The following is a 12,701-nucleotide window of genomic DNA, read 5'->3' as shown; positions in this document are numbered from 1 at the left end:
AAACAACACCCCATGGAACATATGTCTATTTTCTGCAATGCTCATTGTGCCCCACCTGATTTAGGGGAAGAGGCGGGATGGACAGATCACCTGTCAATCACAGGACCGACACGAAAAGTCAGACAGCAGCCATTAACACTCACATTGACACACATGCCCAGTTTAGAGTAGGAGAATATGCAACGGCAAGACTTGCTAACCGCTGGGCTGTTGTGCTGCCCTTCAGTAAGCAGGTTAGAGAGGATCACGCAAGGCTTTCTGTTGCCATATAAAGCTAGCGTCACCCAATCGAGCAAGCGCTAGTCCCTCCCCCCCCGCGTACTAACGTGACAGTAGCTTTTTGGCGTTGGCAAACAGAGATCAGTCAAGCTTTGGCGGAGGCTTTCCTCTGTTCACGCAGCCTGTCGCTGAAACATCAACAGCTGGACATTTGTGACGTTTGCCTGAGCGTCGGCTCCTGAGTTTTGCCGTCATTTTCAAAGACCATCAAGCCGGCTGCATGCGCCGTGCTCTCAGCTGCACGTCTCAGTGAGTTAAAGTTTCCTCGGGGGACCTGCTAGTGCTGATGCATCAGAGGCTTGAAACAGACCATAATAAGGCGCTGCCTTTGCCGACAGCAGATGCACAGAGGAGAGCTTCAGAAACAGATGCACCTCCAGAACATTCTGTTCCCCCGGCAGAAGAAGTGGATATGTTTATCAGGACGGATGTTGTGTCACATGCAGTACGACGACACACTATCTTGTACATCGGGCGCATCGTTTTCTTACGTGTGCTGAATTTGCTTATTCCACACTGGACACGCTGATTCCTCCCACAGATTTGAATCTGTGAGCCACACCGGGATGAGAAGAAAAAGATTGTGAAGTGTCCATAAGGTTCTGTGTTACCGGCGGTCATTGACAGGGATCACATCACTCTCCCTCAGTTGTATTGCTTTTAGCTTCAAGGTATGAAAGGCCTTCAAAAATCAAACAAAACACTTTGCAGAGGCTCCATGGCATGTTACCCACCTCAAGCCAGCCAGTGGAACGTAATACCCGCTTGGTAGTTGTAACTCAGCTTGCATGTTGTTTTTGATTATACACAAAGCCTCAACCTGGAAGAGTTTAGAATTGACCTCTGCATCCTTAGTCCACCCACCTTTTTTGCTATTCTATCTTTTCTTTCCCTTCACCTTCCTTCTGCGTGGCTGCTCTCAGGCTGGCGGCAAAACAGCTGTACTCTACCATGTGGGTGACATATTAGTCCATAAAATGGAGCCCTGCCTTCCGTGCCGGATTATCTCCTCATTGCTCCTCTCTGGGCGGACATGAAATTCTATTATCTGCTCTCTAGTCTATTCCAGCAAGCTACTCCACACATCTGAAAAAAGCCAGGAGTCCTTCTTACAAGGGTTTTAGCGGGGGGGAAAAATACTTAAGATGACATTTGACCGATCCAGCAAACATAATCCTTGTTTAGCTGTGCTGTTGTACCACGTGAATGTTTGATAAATTTAAAAGAAAATGTGGGTTACATTCTGCTGAATTCCCCCTCCTGTCCGCCCTGATTGTGGGCGATATCCCACTTTGCCACCAGGGGGAGAACTTTCCCATGGCATCCTTTCTGGTCTGGCCTTCATCCACGTTTAATTATGACTTCATTTTTAAATGGCTTTATCAAGCATTTCGGTGGGTGTGTGTTTCGGTGGAGGTGGGGGTGGGGGGCACATCACTCACATAAATTTTGGTGACGATCAGTGACCTAATGGTCTTTCTCTTGGAGTCAATTAGGAGAGGCAATGATACAATGTGAATAAATCAGTGTCCTTTCATCAGTGGATCAGAGATGTCATGCGCAAAATGTGCAGCTTCTTTCTGTTCTTGTTGGTCTCTGGGGGATTCAACACAACATAGAATTTCATTGGGGGAGGGGGGGGAGTGGAAGGAAATGAAAAACACTCTGACTGTCATGTTTCTCGACTCCGTTCCATCTTACCTTTTCACTCTGCTCAGAGTATCGGCCTGCTGCCAGCTCGCTGTGAGGGATAGCTGTCTGCAGTGAGTGGAGACCCAACTTCCAATCACCCGTCACTATTCAAATCAGCCAGTGTCAGGTTTCTAACGTTTGCAGCTTTAAACTGCAAATGCGAAGCAAATGAGCTTTGTGAAACCCATTCATAGTGTTGTGTCGTGACATACCTAATTCCGAATAACATAATAAAAACAAAAGTTAACATTTTTCTTGAAAGTCTTTATTTGTTCAGTCAACAACAACAACCAAAACCCTGAAACCAAATTCTTCTAGTAGATAAACTGTAGCCTATTCTCCTCGACCAGGCTGTGTGGCCGCATCCAAGTGAGTGAATTTGTCAGTTAGACATGGTAAAATGTGCTGGAACACAATGCCCCCTCAAGGTTTGTTGCTGCCCCCTCATACATGCCTGTCTAGATCCGGCCTTGGCGTGCGATCCAAATTATGGGACTACTTGACGACACATGCTGCATTTTTAGAACACAATAGTCCAGGAAACAAATCCAGAGGGAACAGTCTCGTTCGTGTACAGCACGGAACACGTCGCACGGATTATGTCAACTGCTCAAAAATGTCCAGTATGCCGCATGAGGGCCATTTCATTATTTTGATACCTAATCAGCATGAACTTGATTCATGGAATCAGATCCCATCAAGATTTGTACTTTTATTCTTGCTACAGACTGACTAATCCAACGCTGGGCAAGATATTGAGCGGTGTGTTGCTTTAAGAGGTAACGCAGGTGTAGCAGATACAATGTAAACAGCAGTGACCCCAAAACTGAACCCTGTGGAAAAACGTACAACAGTGGGACTAAGACCAACCGAGGCTAAAACAAAATGTCCTGCCTGCCAAGTGGGATCCAAACCACTCTAGCGCGCTACCACTAATGCCCACCTGGTGCTGCAAATGAGCCAATAGACTACTGTGATCTACCATATGAAATGCTTCAGTAAGGTCCAACAAGGCAACACACAGTCTTTCGTGTTATTAGCCAAGAGGATGAAATTAAAAACTCATAACAAGGCCGATTCCGTGTACCAAACAGCTGCAAACAACATGTTCAGACATCAGGGTGTCTGCTTTTTTCCGTGGTCCTCAGTCGGAAAAGGGTGGAGTGCTCTCTCCGCGTCGGGATTAAAGTACTGCAACTTAATCATTTTCTGTCGGAATGAAAATGAAAAAAAAATGTATGTATGTAAATGCGGGATTTGTTTCTCTTTTACTTGGTGGTTTCGCTCTCTCGCAAATTGACTTGTCAAAGCTGGTGTTTAATTAATTTACCTAGTAGTCATGTCGAATTAAGGACCCGTTTCTAATCTCCTTGCTGTGTCATAAACATTGGCATGCTTGCGCCGACCCTCGTCTTATCATCTCTGCGGCACGCAACCTCCTTGTGCTCCTTGAGGTCGAGCAATGGCGAAGATGATTCTCTGCAGCTGGCCAATTTCTACTCAAGTATTTATGGACTGCACATGACTGAGGGAAGGTCATGGCGAGATCCTTGAGGGCACTTTATCAGTGATTGACTGGGTCAGTCCCAGCGAGTAGTGGGGTCCCCGCGCTGCATTGCTCCATATCAGCCCGTGTTAGAGTGCTCCAGTTTAATGCTGCTGCGCTTGCATTGAGACCAGAAGAAGCTGTCAAAAGGCTCTTCAGATGAGCTCATTTCATTGGATGGCTGCAGGGCCGAAGCCTTTTTATGGCCCTTAGATTTATGCTACATTTAGGCCGGTATTGATTACCACCACATTACGCAGGAGGGATTTTGATCTTACGATTGTATTGTTGTCAATCTTTTATGTGATGTGTTCGGTTGTTTTATGTGCTTTGTTGTCTTATTGTTATTATTGGAAAGCGCTTTTACACAGCTGTTGCAGCTGTTCTGAAAGCACGATAGAAATAACGCTGTGTCGAATTCTTTGACCTGCAGATGCATGGTCAACGAACACAGCATGGCTCAATCTAACTTCAATATGTTTTGTAAGTTGTGTGTATATATATAAAAAACTTTTTTTTTTTTTTTACCTCTGCCCATGTAAGAGTCTTGCCACCAAGCAACACACTTTGATTCCATTTCATCTGATGCGCATTTCAGTCACACGCTTGTGAAGGGTATGGCAAAAATTGAACTTTGCATACAACTTTTCGAGACACGTCTGTTGGCGTATCGACGACAACAGTACTGTACACAAGGGGCTGCGCTAGACTCCAAGCACCGTTATCTGTCCACATCCACTGACTAACTTCTTTCACGATACCTTTACTGACAGTCTTCTGCTCCCTTCCCCAATTCTTAAGAGCATTTGCATTTCCTGACTGGAGCAACAGTGTTAATTTTCTTATGTACCGGTGCTTAATTACAGTATTTACTTTTTGCTGGGACAGAAAAATCTTTCTCTGAAGGTTGTGAACGTCTGCTTGGATGCCAGTCATATTGAGCAGATTGATGCCGTCCAAGGGAGGAGTTCTCTACAGAAGAGGTCTGTGTTGATCAATAGTCAAAGAAGACTTTGTTCAGGCTAATGCAAATACTGTGCTAGAATGTAGCAGTAAGCGTTGTGATCATCGGCGGCGTCAAGCAATTTTTTTATTTAATTTTTTTTTACCAACTGGCCACTCAAGTGGACATGCATGCCAACTGAATCATCTTTTATGGTAGTGTGTGTTCTTTTCCTTTGCCCTGCCCTGTAGACTCTAAAATTAATTAAAGCCCCGTCATTTAGCCGTTTGTTTGCATTTCATGCCACCTAATGCTGCACTAATCGCTCTTCCTGACAGGCTCTTTTGCGTTCTGAAGAAAAACTGTTTCCACCCACACTTTGCCACTGAATGTCATGTTCCATTAATCCAAAAGAAGGAAGTCGCTTGAAAGCGTCTTTTTAATGGGGTGCATGCTTGTGTCTCAGTTTATTATTGACGACAAAAAGTCAATAAGTGTGATATTTCCGGGACCAAAGAAGCCTATAGGGAACCGGGATGTAGAAAATAGCTTGTTTGCTGTGAGGCTCATGAAAATGAGGAGGTGTGAATTGTGAGAAAAAGGCTGATGAATGGTGTGTAGATTAATTCATTCCTTTGTGTCCCTCGCTGCCATTCAGGCTTTCTGTGCGTCCTTTGTTGACACCCAAGCTCCTTCTATATTTTGCGAAGGGCTGATCCGGTGCCAGGAGGTTCCGAAAAAAAAACGTCACGTGGAGAGCTGTTGACGGATGAAACAAATCAAACCACATTTTGCATGTTGATGAGCACATATGCGTCTTTATTTGCCTTTTGTGATTTGAGCCCAAAGGCCCACTTGTTTGTGTAACTATGCATCATTCTCATTGTTTGTTTGCTTTGACCTGACTTGGGCTGAATATTGATGAGAGGTCCGGGTTGAACTGCTGCAGAAAAAAAACAACACTGCCTTTGTGTTCAATGGCAAACAATTGGCCAGAAGATGCTTTGATTGGCATTCAGTTTTGGATCGCTCGGCCAAACACTACAGCGCTAAATTGAATCCCAAAATGATTTCATTCCTTCCAGGTTTATGATGTTCCTATATGCATGACCTCAGTTTTTCTTCTGGCATCCTTACGTGACCCCACTATTAAATTGATTTCATGAATCCCTTATTTGTCAAGTGTCTTCCTGCTTGACACATGCGTGAACACATGTGGTCACACAGCATTGCCGCAGTCCCGCCCATCCGCCAAAACAGCCAATCAAAGGCGTTGCTGCTCTGCTTCCTTTTGAAGCTTCACGAGTACGCTAGTGTTGCCCGGCAACCGCATTCGGCACATTTCTGGGAGGTTCTCTGCAGATGGCAGTGCCTGTCTGAGGGAGACTGATAGGGCAAGAGCGAGAGGATGACGAGAAGCGAGGAAAATTTGGCTGGATAGGACACAGCGCTGGAAAGTTTGAGCTCGACTGGTAACGGCAAGATTCTTCCTCCCGGGCCCCGGGCACTCCTCCACATTCCGGTACCTGTGCCGTCTGGAGCTGGAGCCGCGGCCATGAAGTCTCCGAGGATTCTGGGCTGACGCGCTGTGTGGAGCCAGCCTTCACAGAGGACACACTGACTGACCTGAATTGCTGCGAAACACAGCCAGCACAGCTAATACTGGACTTCTTTGGGGGCCTGGATCTCAAGCATAAATTACAGGTTCAAACAAGTCCAAAAGGGGTTCCCAGTCCGCCTGCTGTTGTGGGCTCATGTTGACAGAGACGGCTCCAGGAGTGGTGTGGTGGTTACTGGCAGGTTAGAGCAGCTCCGGCTGTCATCCAGTCGCTGAGGTTGCGCTCCAGTAGGAGGATAAATCCGATTTCCAGGCCATGAATTCGTTGGCTGAAGACATGAGCAAGGTCCTGCTTATTTGCTGCCGTGTTGATGTTTAATGTCGTTGGATTCCGCGTTGCCGTTTGATTGTCCGTGCCCAGGATGTGGAAGTTTAAAGCCTTTTGCATGGACTACTGGCACGTGCTGTGCTTGCACCCCAACAACTTTTACAAAAGGTAGGTCTGAAGACATCCACAAGCGTGCTTCCTCACGTCTGTCCGGTTGTGAGGGAACCTGTGTATGAGGCGAGCGTTAGTTTGGTGAATTGCGAGCTGGCTGAACTATTGTTCATTTCTCTGAGAAATCCTGATCTTGTCCATCATTTAACACAATCAGCCGTTTTATTGCCTTTGTAATGGTTTGTTTATGTGTGTTCAGCGTTGACTGAAAAGCAGGCGATGACTCAATGTATCCAATCTGGGTCCCACTGGGGAAACTGCTCTGTTCACCTCTCACCTCCTGCATCATCTCTCCCTCATTAGTGGCCCGTCCATTTTAGCAGCTCACATAAAGCATAGCCAGGGAATCCACAATTTATGAATCTTTCAAGCGCTTCAGGATTTCTCCGCCTTTCACGCAAACACGGCAGTCCTGTCCTCAGATGAGATTAAAAATCCTTTTTGAGGAAAGTGGAAAAGGGAGAGCAGTCTGGAACACTCTCCAACATGTTGTCTTGTTCTTTGATTACCAGATATCAGATTATTTTAACCACTGCTGTGTGTGTGTGTGTGTGTGTGTGTGTGTGTGTGTGTGTGTGTGTGTGTGTGTGTGTGTGTGTGTGTGTGTGTGTGTGTGTGTGTGTGTGTGTGTGTGTGTGTGTGTGTCTGTGTCTGTCTGTGTCTGTGTGGTATGCATGCATGCTTACATCTGTGCGCCCACACGGGGCAGGTTCCAAGTTTATCAAAACGGTTTTCTATTGCCCTGTGTCATGCTGTATAAATTACACAGCCCATCCCCCTGCTGCTGTGTTGGGACCATAAAGGCGGCCACAAATGTCATTCACAGCCTATAATGACAGAGGCCTCAGATGCTCCTTATACCGAACAATCAAACTCCAGCTGCTGAAAAACTGAAATGCAGCTGAGACAATAATGCAAAGCCACCCCTGTCAGTATGTCCTAATGAAGGGCAGCAAGATTATCACATTGGCCTCACAGTACTGTGGTTGCGGATTAGAATCCGGACTACGGCCTTCTGAGAATGAGGAAGAAAATCAGTGAAAAAAATGGGAAAAATCCAAAAATGAAACAAAACAAAATCTCCAAATATGCAAATACACAGGTGTGGAACTGCAAATATGCAAGGCTCAATTTTAAATTGAAGTTATAATTCAGCAATCACCACTCGATGGCAGACAGGTCTTTCTTGCGCTTACACCGGGTCTTATACTTCAACGTTAGTAGGCCAAATATTGTTTTGCGGATTTGGAAAGATATACAAGTTAAACATGGACCTCAATAATATTATAATTTTACGTTAATTGTATTGAAAAATGGACAAAATGAGTTCTTGCACTTAATTTTGGTTTGCTGTTCAGCAGTTTTGTGCCGTCCTTGAATGCTACTTTTTTCTTTTTCTTTATGCAAGAGCGCCCTTTTTAATGGTGAAGAAAAAAAGTGCATTTGTTGTTTGTGTCGAGCCCATTGTTGTTGGGTTAGGATAGTGGACCTTTTCGACATGCATTGAAAAATGTATGACCAAAAATGGACTCTGACCTCCACCCACATTCCAAAAATATGCATGTTGGCTGCTTTATCTTCTTTTTCCTCATATGAGGTCACCCAGTAGTTCACAGTAGTAACTTACAATGTCAATTATTCGGATCTGTGTCAGATTAGAGCTGACGGACATAAACAGTTGTTTAGTCCAGGTCTGACAGTCCAAGACAAAATGAGTTTCAAAAATAAATAAATAAATTGCAGATTTTCTGAGGTGAGGTCGCAACACTTGCTATTGTGTAGGACAGGGGCAATTAATGGGATACTTTGGATTCGGGGTATGTATGATTTAATATGAATGGGAGTTGTTTTTTGATATTTGGAAATGCAAAAACAATCAGTTTCCGCCTCTGTTACTTTGAATGTAATATCATTGTATATGTACTCCTTCATTTTTTAAGGGGGTAATATATCACAGAATCCCTGTCGAATGACCATGATTTCTGTTTTTAGTGGGAAAACTGTCCTGTTTTCCTTAGACTCAGCGCAACATTTTTGTGCCCTGAACACAGCACATGCTTTTTATTTTGAATTGCCATTCCAAGGTTATTTAACAGTTTAATTTGAGCCCGCCTTATTCTTTCAATCTGATTGCTTTATTGCTTCAGCAATATCATTATAGCCTGGGAAAACAACATTTGGGTTGTCTACGCCAAGGATGAAGGAATGTATGATCTACTTTATACAAATGCAATAAGTGCCTGTCTGGACGACCTTCGGGGGGAGGAGGTGTCACATGTCTACAAGATTATAAATTGAACATTCTTTCAGCGGCTTGTGTAAGCATCCACCATGAAAATACTTAATTACTTCAGTGGCCTGGTGATTGCTGTCTTTTTGAACTTTGCCTTAGTCTGGAATCGATCTGGTTGTTGGCTAGAGCATGGATGGGCAGATGCACTAGAAGAAGTCTCTTCACAACTGCGTAAGGCTGACGTGTGTGTCATTCAGTGCTATTATTTTCCCGCGTGCTCCAAAAACATCTGAGTGTCTGAATTCATTGGAATATTCCGATCATGGGGGTGTAACTCATTACATCTCCTGAACCTCGCTTGCATGTCGTCCGTCATATTATATCCAAGCCTTTTTCCCCCAAACAGCCCCTCCCAGCTGCTGAACTGGCCTTCACCCTATCCCGAGTGCGGCCTTCCCTTTGCGAGCTGTGTGATTGTTGGACACGAGCCCACCTATTACTTGGGCCGTATCTCTATCTCTCTGTTTCCCTCTCTTTCTCTGGTTGAAACTCACAGCATAGACCCTCCCCATCACGGTCAGGGGGCATGCATGGGAGCGCCGCACGAGGAAAAGTTGCTTGGCTTAGAAGGAACAAAAAAGAAGCGAAGTTGCACAGGGCTGAAAAAGTTGTGGTGGGTGGAGAGCTTTTGTTCAGAAGAGGCGTCATTTGTCTTGCGTTCTCCATACTGGGCCTTTACCTTACTTGGTCATCTGGCATCAGCTGGTAAGGGCAGCAACTTGAAGTGGGACTGCAGCTTCAAGACTTGAAGCACAGATGGAATGAATCTCTCTGTGGGATTTTGCACGGAAAGTGAAGGATGAGGCCTGCAATTTGCGGTGCCAGGGAGTGAACGCGGAAGATATTTCCGCTGGTCACTTCTTTTAGTAGCCAGTTTTTCGAAACGCCGGGCCGTGCACATTTTTTTCGGGCATGTCTGAGGTCTCCGCTGATGTCACTACCGTGTGGAATGCGATGTGGAAGTACTGCATCTCCAGCCGGACTATAAGGTAGGGGAGACCATCTGCTGTAAGGGCCCGTGTGGTTGCTCTGCATCATGAGTGCTGGTTGTTTTCTGACTGACCACAGCAGTGTGGGCAGACAATTCTCAAGTGACAGAGCAAAGTGGCACGTCCCGTGCATCGCTCAAAACATTTTGCTTTCTATGTGGAAATATATTATCACAGCGTATACAGATACTGTATACGGTAATTATTATTGACATTATCTTGGTCTTTTGACAGTTTCCCTAATCAAAAACATCAAAAATGATTTACCATGAGCTTAAAGTCTTTTTTTGTTGTTGTTGTTGTTAACATTGAACTCTGCTTCACATTGTGTAGAATGAATACATTCTGGTCTTCAAATATCTCTGACTGAACAAAATATAACTTCATCCCCAAAAACAGAAATGATTTCAAATCAATGTCCAATTGATCAACTGTAACATATTAAGTACAATGCCTTGTTTCTTTTTTCTGCTCCATTCAAATGTCTTCTTATCAATGAATTTGCAGGGAAATGCTCATTTTTGTTGTTTGGGCTAATCCGACCTTATTGTTTTTGTTTATACATGGACATACTGTATAGTTCCCAGTGTTGCGCAATAATTCAGCGGCAATAATGGTACACCGTATCATGGTCAAGGTCTTTAATTTACCATATAAGGTGGTGGTGACAGAGGAGGTCAATGATTTTGCGATCATGATCTCTCTGGATCATGAAGCCTTCCTGACAAGAACAATAATTAAAACTATTCAATAGTTTTAATTATTGTCAAGAAGAACAATTATTAATCAAGAAGAACAATCATGCACAATATCTCCACTAATCACAGTTGCTGCCGTCGTCGCACAGGATTGTGGGTAGGGTGGTGCTTTTAAATTGCACAACAGTTTTGGCAAGGATATTGTTTCAAAGGATTGTAGGTTGAGCAGAAACAATCAAAAGTTGGCCCACACTTTTTCATACGACGGAAGGAGAAAATGTGTTTCTGAGGTGTTCGCCTTCTGACAGTGTTTTAAGCTCCCTTGCTAAAAATAAACCGGTGTTAACTTTTGACCCAGACGGGACTCCATAGAAACCGGGCTGCATCTGATACCAGTCTTATTTCTAGTATGTCAGCAAGCATGACTTATTTATTGTGCGGCTCTCGAGCCGGCGGCACCGGTGCCACCTTATCCCACGGTGAACGTGTCAGGGGACAGAGGAGTAAAGCAGCATGTTAAGTAAAGTCTCTTGTGAAGGGCCTGGAATGCTAAACTGACCTGTCAGCACTGCTTCATCGGTAAATGGCTTACAAGAAAGACCTCCAGGGACGCTAATACCGGGGCGTAGTTGATCAATGAGAGCAGGCGGCAAGGTTGTTGATCTTTTGCTTTGTTGCTCTGACTCGAACAGACTTTTTGAGAAAGGGGAAGGGGGCGAGGAGGTTATGAAGAGGAACTACTTGTAATGGAAATGCACTGATCTGCCAAAGCGAGCCTCCGGTTCCGCTGTGGTGAGTGAAAAATAGTCTCTGCGGTGGAAAAGATTAGACGTGTCTCGGATGGAAGCCGTATCCTGGTCAGAAATGTCAGCTGGATTCTGACGTGAAGCGGCCGGAATGGCGGTTCTTGATTTGCGTTTGCATTGCGCTTGTGGAATTGGTGTGAATTCAAATTTATAGTCATGTTTCTGTCAAATGATAGTGTTTATGTGTTGCGGAAACCACAGTGGTTCGAAACCCTCCGTTGGTATCTCGAGAGGAACATTTGTTACTTGTATGATCTGATGCACTCATGCATATACTTATCTGGTGGAAAATAAGTCTACACTGAGGATCCGCTGGCTGTTTCCTTATGCGCCTTTCCTTTCCTTCAACATTTTAATGCGCGTCTTATTTTTCAGCCAATGTCTGAAAATATTTTTTTGATTAATCAGCATAGCCAAGCATAACTATTATGGCGTAACAATGCAATCCAAACCAATAGTGGCTGGTTTGTTGTGCATGTGCAAAGTGTTTGCCACTTGCAATTGCCAGGGTTTTTTTTTTTCTTGGAAAGTGATAATGACTACATTTGTAAACCAACAGCCGATCTCCTACTGCTGTAGGCTTTCTTTCTTCTGGATGCCTGCTGCAGTATCTACACTGTTCTCGTTAGACTTGACACTGTTTGAAATGGTCATTATGGAAGGATGCCGGTTTGCTTACATGCACAAGAATGATGCCCCATAGAGACATCGCTTTTTATGTTGACTTTGATTATGGTGGGGATGAACAGACACACTGCCTGGGGTGGTCCTGGCTTCAGTGGCACCATGTGCAAGGACAGCCTTGTCATGTCATTTCACATTGCCCTTTTTAAAATGTAAATTCGGGTTACGTTGTGACGCCCAAAGCAGCCGCAGGTATTGCACGTGCCAGAAACCGCTGCGAGTCGCAATCTAAGTCATAGCTCCAAGATTTCCAAATATGCTGTTTTTGTTGTTGTTGTTTTTTGGGGGTTGGGAGTGTGGGGGGGTTAGCACGTGACGAAAAACTGGGATTCTCAAACCAGGGTCTCTTTTCGTGCCTCTTTGGGCTCTCATTTGACTTTTAATGGCATCCTGTATTCCCTCGCATCTCCTCACAGCGCCCGCCTGCAGAATAATGAGGGTGTGTGCTGCATTAACTTATGTAATGGTGAGCAAGGGGAGGAGAGAGGGATTAGGGGGTTAGTGTGATGGTGGTGGTGGGGGGATTACAGATCCAGGGCGGGAGAAGAGAAGAGTGATGAGCTCACTCTACTGCACTGCAGCTCTTCTCTGTGCAATGCTGCCCCCTGTGGTCTCGCTGATACCATGCAGCGCCTTACACATTAATTGATGAATAATTTACACTCGGATGAACTATTTCCAACTCACTCTGTGGCTGCGTGTATGTTAGGATGG

At 44.8% G+C, this 12,701-nt stretch overlaps 1 protein-coding gene across 6 annotated transcripts in view; it reads left to right on the top strand.

Moving 5' to 3' along the window:
* The window catches only part of LOC147211012 (IQ motif and SEC7 domain-containing protein 1-like), a 106,878-nt gene that overhangs the window by 56,847 nt on the left and 37,330 nt on the right, over window positions 1-12,701 (top strand). Inside the window, exon 1 of one of the 6 annotated variants that reach the window (XM_086120225.1) lies at window positions 9,272-9,799. The exons of the other annotated variants lie outside the window; for them this stretch is intronic. Within the exon in view, the coding sequence (XP_085976351.1) occupies window positions 9,723-9,799 (77 nt within the window). The 5' untranslated portion in view covers window positions 9,272-9,722. Of the gene's footprint in view, window positions 1-9,271; window positions 9,800-12,701 lie in introns of those variants that run through there. 6 annotated transcript variants of the gene reach the window in all.

Source organism: Hippocampus guttulatus, chromosome 1, assembly GCF_054856545.1.
Source record: "Hippocampus guttulatus isolate MCC_2025c chromosome 1, RoL_Hgut_1.0, whole genome shotgun sequence".
Taxonomy (NCBI): Eukaryota; Metazoa; Chordata; class Actinopteri; order Syngnathiformes; family Syngnathidae; genus Hippocampus; species Hippocampus guttulatus.
The sequence above is the reverse complement of the archived record's forward strand: the minus strand, read 5'-3'. Positions and strand labels throughout refer to the sequence as shown.